The sequence below is a fragment of the Danio aesculapii genome, chromosome 6 (genome assembly GCF_903798145.1).
Source record: "Danio aesculapii chromosome 6, fDanAes4.1, whole genome shotgun sequence".
Lineage (NCBI taxonomy): Eukaryota > Metazoa > Chordata > Actinopteri > Cypriniformes > Danionidae > Danio > Danio aesculapii.
In genome coordinates this window covers 29,451,672-29,476,408 of record NC_079440.1, presented here as the reverse complement: position 1 = coordinate 29,476,408, position 24,737 = coordinate 29,451,672, and the positions used below count along the sequence as shown (strand labels likewise).

The 24,737-nt window shown below is 36.6% G+C and overlaps 1 protein-coding gene across 3 annotated transcripts in view; it reads left to right on the top strand.

The window, feature by feature from the left end:
• Positions 1-24,737, top strand: part of lpp (LIM domain containing preferred translocation partner in lipoma) — a 402,581-nt gene that overhangs the window by 359,258 nt on the left and 18,586 nt on the right. For all 3 annotated transcript variants that reach the window (XM_056459922.1, XM_056459923.1, XM_056459924.1), the window contains exon 8: positions 581-750. In XM_056459922.1, coding sequence (XP_056315897.1) covers positions 581-750 — 170 coding nt within the window. The remainder of the gene's footprint in view (positions 1-580; positions 751-24,737) is intronic.

Here is a 24,737-nt window from a genome sequence, read left to right as displayed (position 1 = left end):
TTGACACAATCTACATTGTAAAAGCGCTATACAAATAAAGGTGAATTGAATAAAAAAAATGATGCTATTAAATACTGCCTTATAACCTACTTATTATTAAGATATTAACTAAATATAAATATAAAGTATGATCTTATTCTGCATCCCTGATCCTACTCAAAACCTAAACTCAACTTCTACCATACTAACTATTAATAAACAGCTAATTATTGGTTTATTAATCTAGCAGTGTTAGTTAATGGTTTGTTAATACCATGAATTGTGACCTAAACTAAAGTATTACCTTTACTTTTGTATCATTGTTATTGTTTAAGATACAGATCAGTGCAAACTATTTTCCACTATTTATGGAGCAGACACCCCCGAACACATACAAGCACATATGATGTTTTGACAACAGTTTAGGTGGGAACAAGTGTTAATTAAGCAGATCAACCCCACCAAATCCACCTGTAACCTGCACCCTACCTCTATGTATTTATACATATATCTTAGTTTGATTTTGAATATGTTTCTTACCGTTTCTTATTTTGCAATATATATTTTACTGGTAATTAATAATTGAACCTTTGTTTTGCAGGTCGGTGTTCAAGCTGTGGGGAGAATGTGGTTGGCGAGGGCACAGGTTGTACCGCCATGGACCAGGTCTTCCATGTGGACTGCTTCATCTGCATGACCTGTGGCTCCAAGCTAAGAGGGAAGCCCTTTTATGCCGTGGAGAAGAAGGCTTACTGTGAACCCTGCTATATCGTGAGTGTGATCTGCTCTGTGTGCACACTGGGGCTCGTACACTAAAAACACCCATATACTCACAGCAAAGTTCTTTTTCATTTTTCATTTAAGGGTAATGTTACTATGGGGTATACTGTTAGCAAACATCCTGAAAGCACCCATGCTGCTGAGAGAAGCTTTTAGATGAATATGTAATTATGCACTGCACACGTTCTTTGCAATAGCAAAACAAACATATAATCAAAATTACAAAGGTGAGAAAATGGCAACTTATTTTAATGAGTTAATCAGGTTTGTGCTGAATTACAAAGTTTATACAACCTTTAACTTAAATTTAATCAGATTGATTCATCTAAGATGATTGTAAAAGTAGATTTGTTTCATCTAAAAATTGGAGCAGAAATATGTGTTTACATTGCATGTTTGCACTTTGTCAAATATATTTATATTGCACTTCATAGCAGCTTTAAAGCAAGGAACTATACAGTATTAAACATGAAATAAAAAGTGGTTTCAATTAGAATTACACTTCAATTTCTACTGGAGGTCTACTTGGGTTCTAAAATCAGTAACCAACCTTACTGAGTAACTCCTTCTTACCAGGACCTGATAACATAAGAAAATCTCAACCCATTTTGTTTTTCTTTTTGAACATTTGTATTTCTATTCTACGCAGACCCGGAAGGGACGTGATGGTGGGGGAAAAAATTGGTGGAAGAAAAAATAAAACTGGGTGGGAGAAAAAAAACAGAGTGATAGGAAAACATATTTTTTAAGTTTTTTTGCGTTCCCTCGCAAAGATGTTTTGCGTTATCTCGCAAAACTGTTTCTTCCTGTTTACTTCACCCTGTTCACCCTCACGTTTTGCCGAAATTCTCCCGTATGTTACAATTCTATCCCACTATCATCCTATTATTAAGTATTTTCCCATATTTCTGATATATTTTTAATATTGAAAGCACGTTGAAATTAATATTAAAATGTCTGCTTTCCCTTTCTTTCCATTAAAGCTGTGTGCCGATCATCGCCTTTCATATGCTACCTCTGAACCAGTGAATACATGTATAAGCGCTGACTGACAGACGCGCTCCGTACAATAAACTGATCCCAGATCAGCTTCTGTACACGCCATTTACAGAGGAGCAAAAGTGCAGGACACTTTTGGATTCGGGTGTGTGTTTAAACAGACAAATACACTGAATAATATGTAAACATCTCCGTCCTGCATGTTAATGTTTAAGAGCTAATTTTCTCTTAAATGAGCACAAACAGTTTCTAAAGTAATGGAATGCTTTCATTATAGATCTGTGCATTCTTACAGACACCTCTGTTATCAAACTAAACAAAACGAGAGATTCGTTTGCTGCTCACTTGTTTGATAACAGAGGTGTCACTTTAAATTTACATGCATTCACTGATTCAGAGGTTGCTTATGAAAGGCGATGATCGACGCACAGCTTTAATGGAAAGAAAGTGGGAAAGAATGGTAAAATATGGGAGAATTTCATCAAAAATGTGAGGGTTTACATGAATGAAGTGAACAGGAAGTGTTTGTGGAGAAACAGTTTTGTGAGATAATGCAAAACATCTTTGCGAGGGAACGCAAAAAAACCTTAAAAATATGTTTTCCTATCACCCAGTTTTTTTTTCTTCTTCCACCTATTTTTTCCCCACCACCACATCCCTTCCGGGTCTCCGTACTATTCTATCACTTTCCAATGTAGAGAGAAAAAATCTACAATGTAGATAACAAAATTTAATTGGATTGTTTAAATTCAGCCAATATTTTTTTTTTTTTCATATTTGACAGGAAAGGTTTTTAAGGGCCCTACCATACACCTGGCCCAATAAGGTGCAAGATGTGTTTGGCTTGATTTATTGTTATTTTCATACCAGTACAACCCTAATTTTCACTTTTGCACCACGTTGTTTAAATTGCAAATCCATTTGGGCTACTTTGTGGACTCATGGGTGTGCCGGTTGAAAAAGGAGGTGTGTTAAGGCGCATTGTTGGTGCATTGCTTTTTTGAAGAAATGAAATAGACTGTGCCATTGACCAAATAAAACCTGGTTTAAAATCCAGCACAGAGTGCATTAGTTATGCCCCTATGCAGGTCCAAAAGCTTACACATTGCTTAATACGCACAAAATGTACAGCATTACACAAATATCTTTACAAATGAATAGACTTAAAGGATTAAAATGTTACAAAAATTATTATTTTATCCATACATTTAAAAACTACTACTTCTATGCTTTCTTCATCTCTGGGGGCTTTTTCAGTTTATTCATGACAATTTGCATTTGTATAATGTTGTTATTATTGTTAGCAGCATTATTTATTATATGCATATTTATATTTGTTTTAATAAAAACAAGCTTAGATGTGTCCACCTGCCGGTTTTGGAGACGTATGCATCACCATATGGGGCATAAGAATAGGACATGTGTTTGGATATTAACTATAACTTTTTTGACCACACTTCATTATTATTGTTCATTTATTAGGTTGCTGGAAATTAGAACTGAATTTAGAAATAGTTTTAAAACAATTCTCTGCGTTTAACCAACAAAATTAAATATGTAGGCTAATGGATGTCTTCAGCGGAGTGCGTACACCTCCATTTCCTTACTCCACGTAAGTAAAGAGGCAGAATGGAGGAGGCTCATTCTTTATCCTTGTGCTGCAGATGGTATGACTGTTTTCTCGGTAGTGAAACGTTCAGTTTTTCCTCTTACAAAGTCCACCATGTAAACAGCAAATGCGCCATGGCGTGACACAGCTGACTCTTAAAGGGAATGGGAGATCAGACTCCTGATTGGTTTAATGCATGCTATGCACAAAACACACCCATAACTCATTAAGAGAATAAGCACAACCTTTCTAGATCATGTGCCGGGACGCAGAGCTTATTTTTCTGCCCTTAAAATAGCAAAAGTGGATTCAGACACACTCTTTTAAGACTTTTCGCTTAGATCGTTATAATAGAGCCATAAATCTCTTTAATGTTACATAGTTCTTCAGTAATGGTAAAACATTAATTTGATGCTGTTAATGATTAATTTTTCGAACATATGTATATACTGCATAATTAGAAAAAGAATAAAAGTGAAAAAGAGTCTATTAAAAGACATACGTTAAAATAAGACATTATATAAATAGATAGTCGACTCAAATCTGAAAATTCTGTCATCATTTAATCACCTTTACAAACCTGTTTAAGTTTCTTTCTTCTGTTAAAATAATGTATTTTGTAAAAAGCTGAAAACCTGTAACAATTGACTTCCATAATATTTTTTTTTCTACCATGGAAGTGGTAACAGGTTTTTCTTCAAAATGCATTCCTTTGTATTCAACAGAAGAAAGAAGCTCATAAAGGTTTAGAACCACTTAGGGTGACTAAATAATCATGTTTATTTTTAGGGAGCATTATTACTTTTAGGATCACAATGCAGCCCTGAATTGCTAATTAATTGTGTAACTTTTTATCTTTGTACAGCAAGACATTTTCAAACGTTTAAAACAGCATATTTTTAAGTTTAATATTTTCAACTGGCCATTACAGTTCTCATAAAAGAAACTAAATATGTGCAGTCATCATTATGCTTTAGAAACCAAGGAATACAAAAGAAAAACAATCTGTCAGTGTCACACAATCATGTTTCTTCACACAATTCAATTTCATACTGACAGTTTTGTGTCTTTAGCCTTGTATTTACTGTTTTGACACATTGCTGATGCTTCTGTTCACTAAAAAAATGATGTCTGCAAAATTGTTACAAACAATTTATGTGTTGGATTTAAACAAACAAATTAAATTTAGCAATGTTAAACTTAATTTGTTTGTTTAAATTCCACCCAAATAAATTGTTTACAACCACTTAACCTAAATCTAAGGAATCATCTCTGAATCTTTTTTTTCAGTGATGTTGCCTACATCCATTTGTTAATTTACTCACCTATTTGCATATTTCTGCACACACATCTAAGAGGAAATACTTGTATGGCACTTGTATGCCTGCTTTTTGAAGTTCTAGTTTGATTTTCTTCATGTGAATCTACAGTTTCATCTCTCATTCAGCTCCATGTTCTGTGGACATGTCTAAGATCTGCCAGGAGCTCTGTGTAAAGCCTGGATATTGGCTCTTTCATAAATGTTACCCAAACCGTTGCTCTTTTCATAATCATTCACCTATTCCTGTCACACTCCTCATTCTTCCCTGATGAGCTGCTTCACACTTGTTAGCTTGGTAGTCAAATCCATAAGAGGCATAAAGATTAGACAAACAGTGGCCTCGTATGCAAAGGACCAAGCATCACGTTCAACTCCATCTCATGCATCTGATAAGCATTCACACGGGCAAATCACACTTGAGATGTAGCACGAGTATTAAAATCACATTAGACTGCCAGATAGGATTACTTTCCTTTGTAGATTGGAAACCAAATCAGGGCCCCCGTTTCTCCCTCCATCGTCCACCTTCCTTTTTAGTAGCTGAAAATATCTGTTGCAAATTCGCCCATTTCTTCAGGCGAACGGTAAGAGAAAAGAAAAATTAGTGACAGTTACAGTAAGACATAAAAATTAACATTTCACATCGAGCAAGAGGTTGGGAGTTTCCTATAAAACGCTTACAAAACTTTCTGGCCATGCTTTCCCACATCTGAGAGTTGTGCAATATCTACATATGCTGGAAGACATTAAAAGTTTGGAGAAGCATATTTTGCTCGTCATTATTACAAAACGTGTTTTGATTCCTGTTTTGAACTGGAGATTTTTGAACTTCTCTGTGTTGGAAACAAAAAGGAATTACGTTTAGAGTATTAAATTCACTTAGTTAGCAGATCTAGATTTGCATTGCCATTCTAATTTTGGATCATTGGAGAAAGTGGGGTAGTTCTGGCCAGAGTTTGATTTACTGAGTCTAGAAAGATTCACAAAGAGATTTTAAATAAAACCCTGCGCTATGTGTTAAAGGTTTAAACTCTTTCACACCATTTCGACAGCCACATATTTCGAAGAGTTGTCAATCAGATCGTTTCACACTCAGGTGTCAGTAACCTAGTCTGACCTTTCTCAACCATGGCTCTTCACAGTATATATAAGAAAGCAAGCTCTGCAAAAGTGAAATATTTTAGGGAAAAAAGGGAGGGTTCTTTATTTGATTTGTGGTTTCTATATAGACAGGATGGATCGCGTACTGACCCACTTCCAAGCTGACAAAAGCAAAAGTGCAGAAAAGTCCATTTCTGTTTGATCAATCTTTACTGTAAGTATAACATTTTGAAACCCAGAGCCAGTCAGTGCCAAAAATAAGTATTAGCCCAACTCACAAAGAAACCAGGCCATTCCTCAAACTGCCTTTTATTTCATCATTGTTTCCCGTTTGTACTTGTGTTATTTCCATTTCCACTGGCACATGTACCCTACTTACGTTTCTGTTGTGGCCTCAGTGTTTCCCTGTTTCCCTTTTAAGAAACCACTGTATTACTGAGCCAGCATTATCTTTAGTGTTCTTCCCTTTATACAGACTATGCAAAATTTCAAAGAGGCCAGAATATTGTTAAGACTGGTCAGATTTGTTTAACATGTTAATTGTCATAAACTAGAGGTTCCCACATTTTTTTTTTGTTTGTTTTACTGTGAAAGGTTATTGACCAAATTCTGCGATATGGAAGTGTACTCATTTTTTTGTGTGTGTGTTTTAGAACTTCTGATTCAGTTGCCTATGGGAGAAATGATTAGAAATAATAGATGGCAGAAAATGGTCAAACTACTTTCTCTACAAATAAGTGTGTTTATGACTATACATAAAAAGTAGAATAACATCAATCAGCATAACAAGCTCTTTTTAACGTCTAGAAATCAATAGGGTATATGTAGAGCTAGTGTTTCTTCCCAGACTGATAAACTTCCAGTGAACGGTTAATGTGACTTTTTTTTCCATTTTATACGATTCCTTTTATAGCATCAAAATTGTAATGTAATTAAAATATAATCAGTTAAATAGACTTTGGCATTCATTTAGTTCTTCAAGTATAAAACAAAACTGTTTACACGCATGCGCTCGTCAGGATTGGCAGGCTAGCGCAGAAGCTCCATTGAATATACTGGGGTAAAATAAATGTTCATATTTTAAAGACATGGTGGGGAAAAATGTAATTTAGTGCAGTGCTTCTTGTACAATCTGAGACCCACTTTATATCAGATATCACTCAGCCAGTGGAGATTGCTGATTTGTGAAGAAAACAGAACGATTTTGTAATGGCATAGAGTTCACCGGAAGCGCTTAACTCAGGTTACTGACTAATAAAATGTCCTTCCACATATACCCTATGATACTATCATACACAAGGACTAAAAAAGCTTTTATATTGTCATGTAGCACAAGTATTTAAGCATAATAACGAGAGAGAGAGAGCGCGCAACATCCACCTCGTAAACAATATAGGCTAAGTTAAAACCGTTGCATATCACATGCATAAATCACACCATGGAAATGACTTTAAGATGCCTACTGGTTTAAAAAAGCCTCGGTTAAAAGAAGATGGCCAAGTGAGAACTTTTTCGTCATAACTATAGTAAAAAAATTGAAACCCTGCGAACAGTTACAATACAGGAATGGAGAAAAGGGCGCTCTTTTATTATCAGTTGTTAGTCAGCGCCCGCTCTTTTTTTCTTGCTCATTGAACCTTTTGCTGTGTAAATACAGACAATCAGATACAAGTCACTTTTAAAAGATCATGTAAGCGGGTCATCAAAAAAATCAGATACAGCCACAAAATCAGACTTGACCATCAAGACCTGCAGTGTAAATGCAGCCTTTAAGTTTGTTTTAGCAGTTTAAAACAGGTCACCAAAGCGAAATTTTGGGGAGTTCATAGTATTCCTGAAAACCTTTGAGCTACCATTAATCCGCGGCAACTACGCAATCAGTGTGTGTGTCATGGAGCTCCACCTTTTTTTCACGTGCTTTCTATTCTCGCCCTTCAAAAACCATGGTCACGCTACACTTTTCGCCCCATTGACTTCCATTCATACACACGTGAATACAGCAGACCTGAAACGAAAGCTTATGCAACAAGTTTCGCATGTCGCTGCATTCCAAAGTTTAAACTTGGTGTACTCTGACCTGAGAAATCGCATCTCGTGATTTGCATAAGACCAATAACAGATCAAAATTTGACCTCTCTGTATAGAAATGTAAAATATGGAGCAATTGCTGACTTTATCGGTCTAATCTTGTTTTATCCCGCCCCTTTTTGCAGTGCTGTACGACAGGATTTCACATGCTCAAACTCTAGTGTTAGCGCAGCTATAGTCAGACAGGAAAAAAAAAACATCCAACACAACAACACCAAATTAACAACTGCTACAGATGTATTCAAACCTGTACTATCACGCACTAGACGAGAAGCACAACCGCTTCGTGCTACATCTTAAAAAGTTCTAAACATTGTCCATGGAAAATATTAAGCAATGTTATGTGCCACGGTGGCTCTTCTCGCTGGAAAGGCTGTTTGCCAGATGTTTATGAAACTGTTATTCTTTCTCAGCCACTATTATTGTTGTTGTGTTTAGCAGTACTCAAACAGCACACCACATTTAAAATCCTGCTTACTGCTCATAGGTTCGGAAACAGTATACCATCACTCAGCCTTTTTGCTTAGCCCTCCAATGAAGAACATAAAGGACTTTTGTTTAAAGTATACCCCAGGGGCTGGAGAGGGTAGTTTAAACTTTGGATGATCAATAATAATGTAATTACTTTGATGTTCTGAATTTTGAATTTTATTTTATTATTTTTATAATAAAATATATATATTTGAAATATATACATGTTAAAACTGTAAAACAGAATAAAGTATGTACACCTAATAAGTCAATAAATCACTTATCTATAATTTCATTAGTTAGTGCCAACAGCTAGCTCTCGACAACTCTCACAGAATCGCCCACTGAAGCTAAGCAGGGCTGTGCCTGGATGGGAGACCACATGGGAAAGCCGGAAGTAGTGTTAGCGAAGCCAACAGGGGGCACTTAACCTGTGGTCTGTGTGGGTCCTAACGCCCCAGTATAGTAAAGGGGACTCTATACTGCTCAGTGAGCGCTGTCTTTTGGATGAGACGTCAAACCGAGGTCCTAACTCTCTGAGATCGTTAAAAATCACAGGATGTCCTTTGAAAAAGAGTAGGCATCCTGGCCAAATTTGCCCACTGGCCTCTGTCCATCATGGCCTCCTAACCATCCTCATATCATAATTGGCTTCATCACTCTGTCTCCTTTCCACCAATCAGCTGGTGTGTGGCGTGCAGTCTGGCTCAATCTGGCTGTTGTCACGTCATCCAGGTGGATGCTGCACACTGGTGCTCGATGAGGAGATCCCCCCATTGTGTAAAGCACTTTGAGTGTCTAGGAAAGCGCTATTTCAATGTAAGGAATTATCATTATTATTAATTATAAAGTAAACATTCATAAAGTAGATTAAATAATCTAGTAATGTTTAATAAAGGGTTTAATAAAGGTGTACATTTTTGTTGCAGTATAATGATGAAAGGTCAGAGTAAGCTAATACCTGCCCAAAGACACCCCATCTTTAGAGGAGTGGTTGAAAGTAGTCATAAGTCAAAAGAGCTGCATTTAAATGCCATGTGTGAACAATAATGTGTCTCCTTTGTCCACTTGCAATCGGATCAGATCCTTTGCCACCCATCACCAGTTTTTATAGTTGCAGTGTGATGGACGTTTGACAGTGTTCTGTCCCTGTACATCAAGCCATTGTATAATTTGCTGAGAGAGACACAGAGTTTGTTCATATATTTATTCAGTTGCTCTCATCTGGTGCTCTTTAAGATGATAGGAAGTGAGCTATAAGTAACAAGGCTACAAAGCAGTAGTTAACCTTTGTTCCAAAGAACAGCGCCAGACAATTATGTCTGTCTGTGTACTTCTTCAACAGATGAATCACCTACACAGTTGAAGTATCAGTGACTCAGGCCATCTCTTGAATCAGCCGCGCTATACTGATCGGCTCTCAGAATGATTGTACTCGTCTTCCTCTGGAAGTTTTCCAAACTTGGATCCATGCGCTAAAGAGGGCCGGGATAATTTAAGAACTTTATTTATGCATTTCATCAGCATAAATGTTCTTCTGGCACAAGATCAAAAGGATGGAAGAAATCTGAATTTCTTAATGAAAGTAATTTCTTCTTCTTTTCTCCTCATCCTCAGGGTCATACGCCTCTGTGCGATTAGAGAATGAGCATGAGACTTTGGTCTCTACAGAGACATGGCAGTCCCCCAGTGAGCCGGGGAAAACTTCAAATGAGGCCAGAGAGTCAGTCTAGGAATCTTTTAAGATAGGAAGAATGCACATTGTACATTATTTATCAGTTTATTTATCTGCAGAGAACGGATCATAGCTCTATATTTTCATTGTTCCTATATAAACATCTCATTTACTGCTTTGTTTGCCACTAGGGAGACAGAATGGGGAAAAACACCTGTTATGTTTCTAATAACATTTGCTTTTTTTTCCCAAAGACAAAAAGCGAAATGTATTGAAATCTTCTTTTCAGCCTCTTGTTAAACTGGTCACGTCTTATTAAACATCTGCGTTTCCTTCTATAAATCCCTATGCTTTATGACTGTCTGTGTGTTTTTGAAGTGTTTAATACCGTTTTCATGTCAACCTGTTGGATCCTGAGTTAAAATTATAATTGATCATAATGTTCGTTAAAGGATTTCAGCTCAACACTGTAGCCTTTAAAATTTTGATTCATCTTAACTTCAAAAGTCATCTTGCCATCAAAAGACATCTTGACAACTTTGAGCAACTCACTTCTCTGCTTAATTTAAATTTAAAAGGAGCAAATGTTACCACTGGTTCTGTAGGAAATCTATTACATTTCATTAGTTCATTTATAAATATTATACTATAAGCTTTTATTGTGTCAGGCTTCCCATACAGCCAATTTATGGTATCTACAGTTTATACCGTAGTAATATTAATAAGGAAGCCTGTAGAGTTTGTATGCGTAGTGTGTGTAAATCTATGGGAAAATTTCGAAAGAAATAAGAGACCACAGTTCTCTGGATGTACCGAATTTATTAGGCATATGTTTGAGTAAAATTTGATTATTTGTTTTATTCTACGAAGGTCTGATAACGTTTCTTTCAAACAGAAAATGACAGCTGGTCAAAATGTTTTGATTTGTTGGTTGAGTCCAGCTTTGTTTAGGTGGGACTGTTAAACAGCGAAAGAGGGAAGGGTTTGCATAAAAGGGGAGTTTCATTACATGCGGCTGGCAACCCAAACACAGACGCAGGGGAGATGGATAGCAATTCAGAGAGCAGCGTTTACAGCAGATCTGAAAGTAAAAAAAAAGTAAAAAAAAGTGCAGGATTCCTCTCCACCAGATTCCCCTCAGTCACATTATCTGGTTCTTGACAGTGCAGGTCCACAGTCTTATCATTTTAAACGTTTCAACACAAACACGCCCATGAATGCAGGAGAAAGTGAAGATAATCCTAATGAGGTGGATATTGAAGTCTCTAATATTGGTAGTTATTATTCCCAACTATATTTGTTGAAATAAACAGATAACTAATAAATACACCATTGTGCCTGCCACAAATACTGCACTGCACTATAAAAGTGGACTGTTGTAATCTTCCTTGTCTCAGTTGTAATCTGCAGGCTACATGTGTTGTTAAAATATGTATATAAATATGTACCTCACTTCAGGTTCAGAGTATGGATGAAACTGTTGAACAAGCATTTAAAAGCACACAGAACCAAACATTTTCAATCCATAATATTGTAGTACTATTACTGTAAACTACTTGGTAACTCATTACCAAGTAATAAGTTAAGACTTGGTAAGTCATTTCACTAAGTAATGCCATAAAAAAACTAAAAGAATACTGCTGACGATACTAACTAACTTTGCCATCTAAAGAAACATAAACAACGAGCATTGATCGCACACTTACCAAATCCATAGAGACTGGACAATCAGCACAAGCTGGAACTGCGTCTTTTTTTTAAAAGGAGACTAATGGCAAATCCGGATTTCACCATTTTCATATTCGAAAAGCTCTTGGGTAAAAAATATTCCTTACAAACGTATTTTTGTTGGTTGTTAACAGACCACTGTAATCCACACATGTGGGTCCACACGTGAGCTGTGCTCTTATCACGGGGAAATGAATAAAAACCTTTGTTGCGTTTACAGTATAAATGCAACACTGAGGACCCAAGTCTCCGTACAATTCTTCTTCTTCTTCCACTTGTTTTAATTACGGTTGGCAACACAAAGACAGAGGGCTCTATTTTTACGGTCTTGGCGAAAATTCTGAGGCGTAGGGCGCAAAAGCATTAATGGAATGTCCGAATCCACTTTTGCTATTTTAAGGACGGGAAACTATGCTCTGCGCCGTGGCGCATGGTCTAACAGGGTTGAGCTTATTCTCTTAATGAGTTTGGGGTGTGTTTTGAGAATAAACCAATCAGCATTTTATCTCCCATTCCCTATAAGAGTCAGTTGCATCGCACCATGGCGCATTTGCTATTTACATGGCGAACTTTGTAAGTGGAAAAACTGAACACTTCAAAACAGTTAAGAAAACAGTTAAACAGCATCTGCAGCAAGAGAATAATGAGCCTCCTCCATTCGGCCTTTACTTTCACTTTCACTCTTTCGTGGATAAGGAAACGGTGTTGTATGCTCTCCACTGAAGACTTGCATTAGCCTACATAATTGATTTCGTTTGTTAAGCGCAAAGATTTGTTTCAAAACTATTTCTAAATTCAGTTCTAATTTCCAGCAAACAAATAAATGAACACTAATAACAAAGTGTGGTCAGAAAAACTGAGTTATATCTAAAGACACATCCTATGTCCCATATGGTCCAAAACCTGACAGGTCGACCAATCTAAGTATAATATAAATATAAATATAATAATTAATACTAATGATAATAATAACACTATACACATGCAAGTTGTTGTGAATAAACTGAAAAAAGCCACTGAGATGACGAAGGCATGGAGGTACTGGTTTTTATATTTATGGAAAATAAATATTTTGTAACATTTTAATCCTTTAATTCTTTTTCATTTGTAAAGATATTTCTGTATTGCTGTACATCCTGCGTGTTTAAGCAATGTGTAAGCGAGGCGCATAATTAACGCGCTCTGCGCTGGACTTTAGACCTGCACTCAGCTGGTCTATTGAGCAGTTAATTTTAGTTTCTCAAAATAGCAACGTGCCAACAATGCGCCTTAACACACCTCTTTTCCAGACCAGAACACACATGAGTCCACAAAGTGGCGCAAATGGATTTGCTATTTAAACAACTTGGTGGAAGATGATAAAATGAAGGTTGCGTTGGTCTGAAAATAGCAACACGTCATAGAAACACGTTGTGTGCCTTATTGCGCCGAGTGTATGATAGGGCCTATAGTCTTTGAAGCTATATCATGCATATTAATGAAGTTGCATCTCATTCATAATAGAGCACACTGATTGGTTCGAACTAAGTCTTTCTCATAAATTAAAGCTGAAAACTCAATGACGTTACATTGTACCGGCCGATACAGACGTTCAGTCTTCATGCTGGAATTTACACAATGATCTCAGGGTCATGACATGGCGTCAAAATTTCTTTTCAAACCGTATGAATGAATTTGCTTGAAATAATGCAAAAACAACCAATTTTCACTCTTTATTGAAATATATGTGTCCTAATAGTGTTTTTAGCAACGTGTATGTCTGTCAACGTCTCCAAAAATGTGCTTTGGTGTTTCGTGACCCTAGTTTGTATTGTGTTAACATTACAAAATTAACATATAACTTGTCATTTTAAGCATTTTAAATATCCTAAAACACTTGAAATTACTATTTTTATTTTACATTTGGAAGAAATGTCGTCAGGTTTGCAGAACAAAGCAAAATGTGTTTACAGAAACATGTATATTTACAGTATATCAGCACTTTTTCTTTGTGTATGCTTTAAAAAGTACATTTCTTTGCTTTTAACTTTAATCTGTCTGTTACGCTGAAAGATGATAAAACAGTTTCACCCATATTTAAATTGTTTAAAGCATTGAATACAAGATTAGTTACTAGCATTTCTATGTACTGTATATATAATTACTCTTCTTAATTTATTCTGATGCAGACAACAAAATGGGATCTTTCATCTTCGTACCCGAGTGTTGAGATTCAGTTCAAGTGCTGAACATTATTTTTCAGTTCTGGTTATTCTGGCAATAAAGGCTACGCCACAGTGACATCCAGTAATCGTTCCCTATTGCATAGAGCAGGAAATACGAGGCCATTTGTTAAAATCTCTCACTTTTGCATATTCTTTGGTACAGCACAGATAGCGTTAGCATGTTTTCCGCCTCTAGGCAATAGACACAGAACTTTTGAACAGCGCAACTAGATATCATTCATTCCTTTCAGTAATAGACAGGAAGAGATTCTCTGTTATCTCTCATCTGCTTCCTGCTCTCCCGTCATCTTATCACTCATGTGCGCACAGCATCGCAACTGACCCACAAATCACAATGGCAAGAATCAGCCTTTGTGCACCGGCGTTCCCTGCTCCACCCATCACTGGCTTATCATTGCTGGTTTGAATGTGGTGCAATACAGATAAACTTATTCACAGCTCAATTAATCCTCCTTTTTGCATGAAGTGGTCTCTAATCCTGTTAATGTGACATCAACGGTTTGTCTGTTGTTTTCGCTTCTTAGCTTGATGTGTTTGTAAAGCAGCAGCTGTGGCGTACATCTGGTACCCGTTCTCAGACCTTTTCCGTTTTCAAACAACTAATGTAATCGAGGCTGCACATGCTCACCGAAGCTCTTACACATACTCCACTACCTCAGTGTTATCTTGCACAGTGGGAAGCGTTTTTATGCACAGTCAACAGCATGTTATTCACAGTGAGCGCACTGATGTTTGCCCAGCATTTACAGTATGTTCGGCCTGCTGACAAACGTTTCAAGTTAGTTCCTGCTAAAATGCGTTCAAAGTTTACAGCCACTAAATAAATTACCTTCTTGTTTAATCCTTTGTTAATTTGCTCTGTGGGGTTTTGACTGGGATTTTAAGGGGAAAGTTCAGCACTCGAGGCTTCTCTGTGGAGCTGTGTGATTAGTGGTGTTACTTAGACACACTAATGTTTCTCAACTCTGCCATGGCTTAAAACACCAGAAGGAAAAAGACACTACTTTGGAGAAAACAAAAAGTGTTAGTTTAGCAAATGGGAGAGTTGGTTGCTTGGTGTGGGTTGAGTGTTGCATTTGCACGCAAATGTACAAATACTGTAGACCTCTCTTAGTGCAGCGGTGGCAAAATGTAGGCGTAAATAAAATAAAATTTTTAAAGAGACGTTAGTGTACATGGGTTAATGAAATATAAAAGTTATTTTAGATTGTACTTATCAATCCATAATTGTATATATATATAGTATACTTGGGGTTGTAAACTTTATGATGGTTTTATTTGTTTTTGAAAAACTTTGATAATTTTCAAGAGAAGTTTTAATTGAATGATTCTAAAAGTATCAAGTTGTGTAACTATCAAGTGTGCATGTTTGCGTGTGTTTGTGTGTTACATCTTGGGTCTTTGTATGCAAAGTATTTTTTTTATAATAATTTTTTCTGGGTTTTCACCTTTAATGTATAGGACAGTAGAGATTATTGACAGGAAAGCATGGGGAGCAGAGAGAAGAGAAGGATCGGCATAGGACCGCGAGGCGGGAATCGAACTCGGGTCGCCCGTAAGCACCGGAGTGCATGTGTCGACGCACTAACCACTGCACCACTGACGCCGACTTACGCAAAGTATTTTTACATGGACACCAATAATGCAATTTTAATGCGATTAAGGCAATGCTCTGATTGAGAGCGATTTTTGATTAATTTAATCCGATTAAGGTCATCTAATTAAGACATGTGGAGTATGTCGATTTTAGTCGCATTATTGAAGTGCAGTATAGACATGTAAACACCTTAATCTATAATGACAAAACATTGCTGTCACTTTAATATAAGATTTATTTCTGGAAAAAAATACAAAGCACTGCAGTGTATGGGTGTTCTGTGTTTGTCTGAGATAATCTACCGAAATGTGTATATTCCGGTGCACTCGCGAGATTCAACCGTCAAGCCTCCTTTCCGCTGCACACGACAAACGACATACTGGAAGTTTTTTATTTCGAATGGAGAGTATTCCAATCATCTCCGTATGCAGAAAATTCGGATCCGATTTAAACTGCAGATCCATTGAAATATTTGAACTCCTGCGAGTAGACTGTATGTGACCGGCTGACCGAATGTGATGTAGTTCAGTTTTTTTTTCGTTATTTTTTAAATTAGAAAAAAGTCTATGTTAAAAAACATTTCTATTTATAAATGACAAATAAAATAATATGATTTTTTTTTATGTTGTCTCCACATTCCCTCCCAAAATTTTAGCTGTCTATAAGTTTTTAGTATTCATTAATTCAACCATGGTGAACGCACAGAGAATAAAGTCTCTTGCTTTTGCACTCCTTTATTTCGGACACTGCAAGAACAGCTTCTGTCCCATGGTGCACGACAACACTGAAAATTCTGTGTGACAGCCACAAGGGGGCTATTTCGACAGTCGTGTCCAAATGTCGTGTTCAGTGGAAATGCGGTTTTACTCTGATTGTGCGCGCAAGCCGCACATCTCCAATGGAAATTCTGAAGTTGTGTGAACTCTTGAAAAGATGCAATATGCAAATGACCCCTAAAACGCCGCCATCATTTGGAATCTCAATCAGTTAATCTTCTTGCACAGACATGGTGGATTCACCTGATTTGTTGACAACTGGGTTGCGCAATTATTCCTCGGCAGTTCACGTTTCCTTCACTGGACTTTTTTTCCCCTTAGCAAAGAAACTTTCCAAAGACGTCTGCTTTTGGGCGCTCAAGTGACTGAGATGTAATCGAAAGAATACAGTAATTTTTCAAAATAAAAGACTTTTCAAAATAAAAGATCGTTCAGTCTCAGATAATAAATAAAACAGAAATAATTAATGGCTATCTTGTGCGGCCCGGTACTAATTGATCCACAGACCGATACTGGTTCACAGCCTGGTGGTTGAGGACCACTGGTGTAGGATTTTTGCCGCATTTAGTGACAAGATATTCCATGCACACACGGCTGTTTGATGCTATTCTCTGCACCTACTGAGTCAGTGAAGGACCGCAGACACCTGTATCGTAAAATGTGGAGGGTTTTTTTTTCCCATCCGCCATGCGGTATCAAATTCCATTAAAACAACACTCTTCCAGCAGTTCATACTTGCATCCAATACCTCGTTTGTCCCAAGGGGCATGCATTAAATGTTCCTGAATAAAAGTGAAAGTGAATACTGCAGTTAAAGTTGAGAAATTAAAAATGAAACACCCGAAATTACATGAAAATCCAGTGGAAATGTGAATAGCATGGTGACGCAATGACATTAATCGAATGTTGTGCTATAAAATGTAAAACGGGATCATAAACATTCAAAAAATTAAAAAAAAAACTCATGTAAACTTTAAAAAAAAAAATATATATATATATATATATATAGAAACTTAATCATATTATTGTCTTTTTCAGATTAGGGCAAATAATTTGATTACTGATGTCCATGTAAACGTAGTATAATAACAATGCATAATAATAATAAAAATAAATAATAATCATAATAATCATATGTATTATTAGAATGTGAATGTTTTTAAACACACTACCACTGAAAATTTTAAAAAAATTGAAGCTTTATTGTCAAGTGTTGCAATTCAAAATCCTACTGCAAAATTCTGAACAGTAGAATATTAACAAAGTAATTAATATTACTATTATTATTACAAATATATTTTTTAATAATTACATTTAACAGAAAACATAATTCAATTATTACTATTTTTATATAGTTTTTGCTTTTATCAATTGTTAAAATAAATCATACATATTAATTTTGGGGGAAGTTGCACCACATGACAACTACAACGACAAGCATCACATCATTGACCCACATTTTTTCCTGTGTAAAATATGCCAGATTGTAACAGTCTGCTGTATCCTCTACAACCGATCACTCAAAGCAGGCCCACAGATGACCAATTTGCATAATTCCTGAGTGAATCGAATGCTAAAAGCAATGCCTAGCATGTGCAAATATACACCTCTATCAGCAGGCGCAATCCCTTCTGTGAATTCCCTTTTGCACCATCTGAACTTTTATAATGGTCACACAGGTTATACATTCCCATGGTTTACGAAGGCATAGTACAGAAGACTGCACAGCTGAGGTTAAATTTATGTGTCCTCTTTCTGAGTGAGTTTGTAGGATGATGCACATTACCATAAATTAAGAGCTTTGTACAGAGAAGCGCTAGTGGGGGGAAGTGCAGCTTGTGGCTCTTTCCCCCAGTGCAAAATCAGCTTTGACACGTGTTTACTCCTCTACATAAATATTTAGGAACACAGAGATTCTCTCTGGCTCAGATCTTTTGCTCGACTCTTTGGTCAAGTCCCCCATGGGCCAGTTTCTATGTCACAAACTGTTACCCATATTTATCAACTCAGCTCGATTCCCTTTTTTTGGCCTTCCAGCTTCTGTTGTGGCCTCTTCCACGGTTTCGGGTGCAGATTGGGTGTTAACTGTCAGACCACAATTTAAAGGGATAGTTAGTTCACCCAAAAATGAAGATTTACTCACTATTTACTCTCCCTCAAGTGGTTCCAAACCTTTATGAATGTATTTCTTCTGTTGAAGTCTTTAACCATTGACTTCCATAGTAGGAAAAACAAATACTATGGACGTTAATTGTTCTCAGCATTCTTCAAAATATCTTCTTTTGTGTTTAACAATCTCATAAAGATCTGAAACGATATAAACGCTGACAGAATTTTCATTTTTGGATGAACTATCCCCTTTAATACCCGCAATTGAAAGTCAACCGTAGTGAAAAGTCAAGAAATGAACAGAAAAGTTTCAGCTTACTGTGAGATTTGATCAGATTTACCAAATTAAGAGTTAAGCAGATCACTCTTGACCTCTTTGACTAAGCTAATCCCTCAGGCGTGATGTTAAATACACAACATTTTCACAGCTAATAAAATGAGATCTTAATCCAGGATCAGCGAAGGAAACGGACGCCCCGCTGGTAAGCAACAAGAGGTAAATGGCATTTTGTTTGGTGTAAGTTGGCCAGTGCTGATCAGCTCAACAAGACTAATGGCTGAGGCTGCTTTCATTTGTGTTTGTTTGAAGCAGGCAGACTGCAGGGCTGAATGGCATTGAGGTTAATTATGTTAGTAAGGTGCTATGTTTGTGGCACCCTGCAGATCTCTTCCCTGTCGAAACTGCTCTCTTCCTGCCAGGCGGCTCGCGTTACCACTGTCAGAACACTTAATTGCCTGGAGCACTTAATTAATTGGAGATCATAATTTCTGGTAATCGGGCGTGTTTAACGTGGTCCCCCTTCCCCGTCTTTCCTCCTGGACTTTTACTGCATGATTATTCAGATCGAGACAACTTGTTGGATGGAGGCTGGTTCGGATAAATGGCCAGGTCCCTATGGCCTGCTTCATTACCGCCTGATTTACTGCGCACTCTCTCCTAGAAAATATGGGGTGAAATGCAATCACCATTATGAGATTGCGCATTCAAGAGAATTTGATTTTATTATTTGGTTCACTGACAAATATGAGTGCCCACGAGACCTGGGGAAATGTTTAAAAAGTGCAAAACAGTGTGTGGCAAGTTCTTAGAAATGTGCTCGGAGCGTTTGTGTTAGTTGCCTGTTGGGTATTAGGGCTGTCAGTCGATTGCAGTTTAACAAGTTAACATAGATGAACATCACATTAAATGACAGTTGTCAAAAACTCTATTTTCTTGATGCTAAGGTTTAAGTTTACACACAGTAACAAAACGAATGATGTAAGTAGTCCATATAATTCATACTCATATTCAAAACTTTTTTACACTGAAAAACTTTGATATTAATAATAATGCAAGGGTGACACGGTGGCTCAGTGGTTATCATTGTCGCCTCACAGCAATAAGGTTGCTGGACCAGTTGACATTTCTGTGTGGAGTTTGGATGTTCTCCCCATTTCCTCCGGGTGCTCCGGTTTCCCCCACAGTCCAAAGAGATGCACTATAGTGGCCCGTTTACACTGACTGGTACAGTATGGTATGTTATGGTACAGGTTGGTATGGGTCACCTTTATCAGGCTTGCGTTTCCACTGTCAAAAGGCTACCAATGGTAAGCTTGGTGTATGACAGACGGTTTTGGTCAACTTCATTCTCGTTCGAGGAAATCTCATTCAAAGTAAAGCTGTACAGGTCATTCACAATACAGATGCTTTATTCACATAAATCCTTCTGTATAAATGTTCATTAATAATCTTTCTTTGAACATAACTTGATTGTAACTGCTGATCAATGACAGTGTGAAATAGCCTACTGTAACATCTGCAGTTATATAAAATAAATTCAACATACAGTTGAAGTCAGAATTATCAGCTCCCCTGAATTATCAGCTCCCCTGAATTATTAGCCCCCCTGTTTATTTTTTCCCCAACTGCTGTTTAACGGAGAGAAGATTTTGTCAACACATTTCTAAACACATGATAGTTTTAATAATAATAAAATGAGAAAATATCTCATTTCTAATAACTGATTTCTTTTATGTTTTCCATGATGACAGTAAATAATATTTTACTAGATATTATTCAAGGCACTTCTATACAGCTTAAAGTGACATTTAAAGGCTTAACTAGGTTAATTAGGTTAACTAGGCAGGTTAGGGTAATTAGGCAAGTTATTGTAAAACGATGGTTTGTTCTGTAGACTATCGAAAAAAAATTAGCTTAAAGGGGCTAATAATATTTACCTTAAAATGTTTCATAAAAAATTGAAAACTGCTTTTATTCTAGCCTAAATAAAACAAATAAGACTTTCTCTAGAAGAAAAAATATTATCAGACATACTGTGAAAATTTCCTTGCTCTGTTAAACATCATTTGGGAAATATTTAGAAAAGAAAAAAAATCACAGGGGGGCTAATAGTTCTGACTTCAAATGTATATGAACACATACAGACCCTTACAGTCTCCGATATGTTACCAAGTACAGAAAAATTACACACAGCATATATTTAGACCTTATTTGGGTTCAAAAACAACTAGCAACATATAGCCCACAGGCAGTGTAAAACTTTCATCTGTATCTTTAATCTTCACCAGCACATGTAACCTCTTGTTATAAAGTAATTCCATCATTCCGAGTTCATAATAGTCCAAAAGGTGATAATAATAGTTAAACATGGCAGTTTTGTTCATGTTTTAGGTTGCTGAAAGAATCAGTTGCTCCTTTGTTTTTTCTACTTTGTTGTTGGCGTTTCTGAATTGATCAGATGTCAGAAGCACTTCAATAATCACGCGCACGTTAATATTATCAGCTTAAAAAGTTTGTTATTTCAAATATAGACGCGTAGTGAGCGCATGCAAGCTCTCTGGTGAAAGTAAAACCGCTGGCACTTTTAGACAACCTCGAAAAACAAAAACAGGACAGGGCTGATTTTGTTCTTCTTGGCTGTGTAGCTGTTCATCAGGATGATGACAAAGTTTGTTTGAGCTGGGGTCGACCAAGGCTCACTATAATATGTATATATTATTACGGTGTAAGGTCTCAGCTGTTTATTTAAAAAATTTTGCTTCCTTTGTATTCATTCTCCTGCTTGTATGTACTAGTGACATTTCTCTGTAAACCAATAGCAATAGCGTCTAACTCCACCTTGTAAAGTGGTACATTACGGTTCACTTTTTGGTACCTTTTGACAGTGGAAACGGCCATAAAAGCGTACCGTACCGTACCACTCTGTGGAAACGCGCCATAGTTGAATTGGGTAAAACAAAATTGGCTTTAGTGCATGAGTGTGTGAATGTGAGTGTGTATGGGTGTTTTCCAGTACTGGGTTGCAGCTTGAAGGGCATTCACTGCATAAAACATATGCCGAAATAGTTGGCGGTACATTTCGCTACATTCTGACTCCTGATAAATAAGGGAGTAAGCCGAAGGAAAATGAATGAATGAATGAATGATGCACTCACGTACATATTGTGTAACTCCTGCACACTACTGCAATTGTCTTTAATTGTAATTGTCAGTATACACACGTAGATGGTGTGAAAAATGGTTTGCCCCTTACTGATTTCTTATTTTTTTTGCATGTTTGTCACAAATTCAGATCATCAACTTATTTAAAAATAAATCAAAGATAACACATAAGTAATCACATCATGTTTTTTTTTTTCTTTGAAACCAGTAAAGAGTGAATAAATGGTGACTGAATTTTCATCTAACTATTCCTTTATAACTCCTGTAATTCAGGTTTTTCTGGTACTGTAGATGAACCCGCAGATTTTCCACCAAAGAGACCTGCCATATATTGTATAATGAAACAACAATGGCCAGGTTCCAGGCTGTGCTGAGACATTTTCCCAGAGCGGCTCAATGAGGGTATGTTTTGCCATGTGCAGTGGAAGCTTCTGGTAATGGATGTCCTCTGTTGCATGATACCCGCATCCCGTCAGCCAGACTGTGCCACTCGGCTAAGCCAATGGCCATGTCCGTCATTGCTCTGGAGGAAGGTGATGACAAGCTAGAGTTTGAAAACAAAGCTTCTCAACAACAATTACACATGCTTGCAATGAAGTTCAAATGCAGTTTATTGACTAAGGATCAAAAATCAAGGAGGTTAGGTTTAAGACGGTCTAAAATGTTCTTGTTGCAATTATTTGTTGAAGTTTGTTTCACGATATATGGTATTAGTGTGATATTGAGGTAAGATGTTAAAAGGGTTACTTTAACGGGTATAACAATATACAAAAAAGTATTATTGTATACTCTATACACTCTCAGAAATAAAGGTATGCAAGCTGTCACTGGGGTGGTACCTTTTCAAAAGAAACACATTTGTACTTGAAGGGTCCATATTGGTACCTCAATAGTATATATTAGTCCCTACAAGTTTTAAGAGGAACTCTTTTGTACTTTTTAGGTACTAATATGTACCCTTGAGATATTAATATGGACCATAGGTACACATTTGTACCTTTTGAAAAGGTACCACCCCAGTGACAGCTCGCGTACCTTTATTTCTGAGAATGTACATATTCAGAAAAAAATATGAAAAGTTTCAACTAAATTAAATTGCAAAAGGATGATAAAGTACATTAGGTTCACTTTACAAAAAATCTCCGTAGTAAATGTTTTTTACTTAATTGACCCTTTGCTAAATCTCGCCCTCCTTAGTTACTGTTGTTACGTCTGTCAAGCTTTTGTGCCTGGCATGAAAAAAGGACTGCAGTATGAATTACAGGGGTATATTCACGACATAATGCGCAACCGATTAGAAAATAATTTAATCAAAGTTGAAGCTAAAGCCTAGCCACCTCATACACTGAACATTCAACAGCTAAATTCATGCACATCAGGATGGGTGAAATTTAAAATAATCTTATAATAACAAATTAAACCGTGATTTCTCTTTTTTAGCCAAAAAGCCTGATGGACTAATTGTTATGCAATGAAATTTAGCATTACAAACCGACAAGGAAGCACGCATGGGCTGTGCTTTTATAATTTATTCATAGAAAGAACAGCCAGAAAGGGCCAATTGATGGATTTGTGCCAAATATTAGCATCATTGACCCAAAACAATCTACAGTACCTATAACTGTCAGTATGTTTGTGTGCTTCTTATACAGTTTCTATTTTAATTTGCAGTTAGGTGGAAAAAAAAAATAAAAATTGAAATGCAAATCAAAGTATAAATAGCAGAAGTGAACAAATAGATTTTCCCTACCAGCAAATAATAATCCGACACCAAATATAAAAGCAGACACTAACCCGTTATATTGTCATCACCAATGACTAAATCTCCAAAAGACTTATGAAAACTGTAGCTCTGACGTGGACATGAGGGTTATAAATTCCTGAGAAACAGCTGCGGGTGATGTATATTGATCGCAAGTGCTCAGTTTGTGATCATATCTCTGTTTTGTTCTGTTGATACATAATTAGATTAGATTAGATTAGATTCAACTTTATTGTCATTACACATGTACAAGTACAAGGCAACAAGTAATAATCCAAATATTAGTAGCTTGAAACAGATGGAAATATGACTGAATGTGCTGCTTTTACAGGCCCTCACACAGCTTGATCCACGCCTGGCATTTCACCCCTTTGGGTTTTAGGCTTTGGAAAGGGAAAAAAATTCCACCACCCCGTCCAAACTTTTAGGATACCGGGTATCAGATTTGCACGGTTCATATGCACAATGCTTTGGCTTGTTTCTCCCACTTGAAGGCTTGACAGACTTCCTACTCGTAGCTACGGTTGCTAAGCCATGATTGGTGTGTGGCGGTTTTCGGGTGTGGCTTAGCAAAGGGTCAATTAAAATTGTGATAACAATGAAAAACAAGGAGAAAAAAATTTTTTAAAACTTTATTAGTTAACTCTAATAGAATGGTTACAACTTGTAATAAGATTACAACTTCAATTTTAACACATTACCAGGTAATAACTTAACATCAGCTAACATTTATTAAAGGTTTTGCAGTTTTCACAAGTTTATGAATAGAAATAGTCACAGACTTTTTAATCAATATTTCAGCAGCGCCAGGTTAACATTTAAAAATGTTCATGTTTGAACTATTAAGCTACTTAACCAATTAAATCTCCAAGCGTTTGATGCTGTTATAAACACCTCTTAACATGTATAAACCACTTAACATGTATAAACACCACTTAACACTTAATAAAATCTGACAGTTCTTAAAAAAAACACTCCAAAACTGTAAATATTAAATAATTATTCACATTATTTTGAAAAGCCCATTAATATTGTGCATGTTTATTATCACAATATATTGAATATCAGCATATGC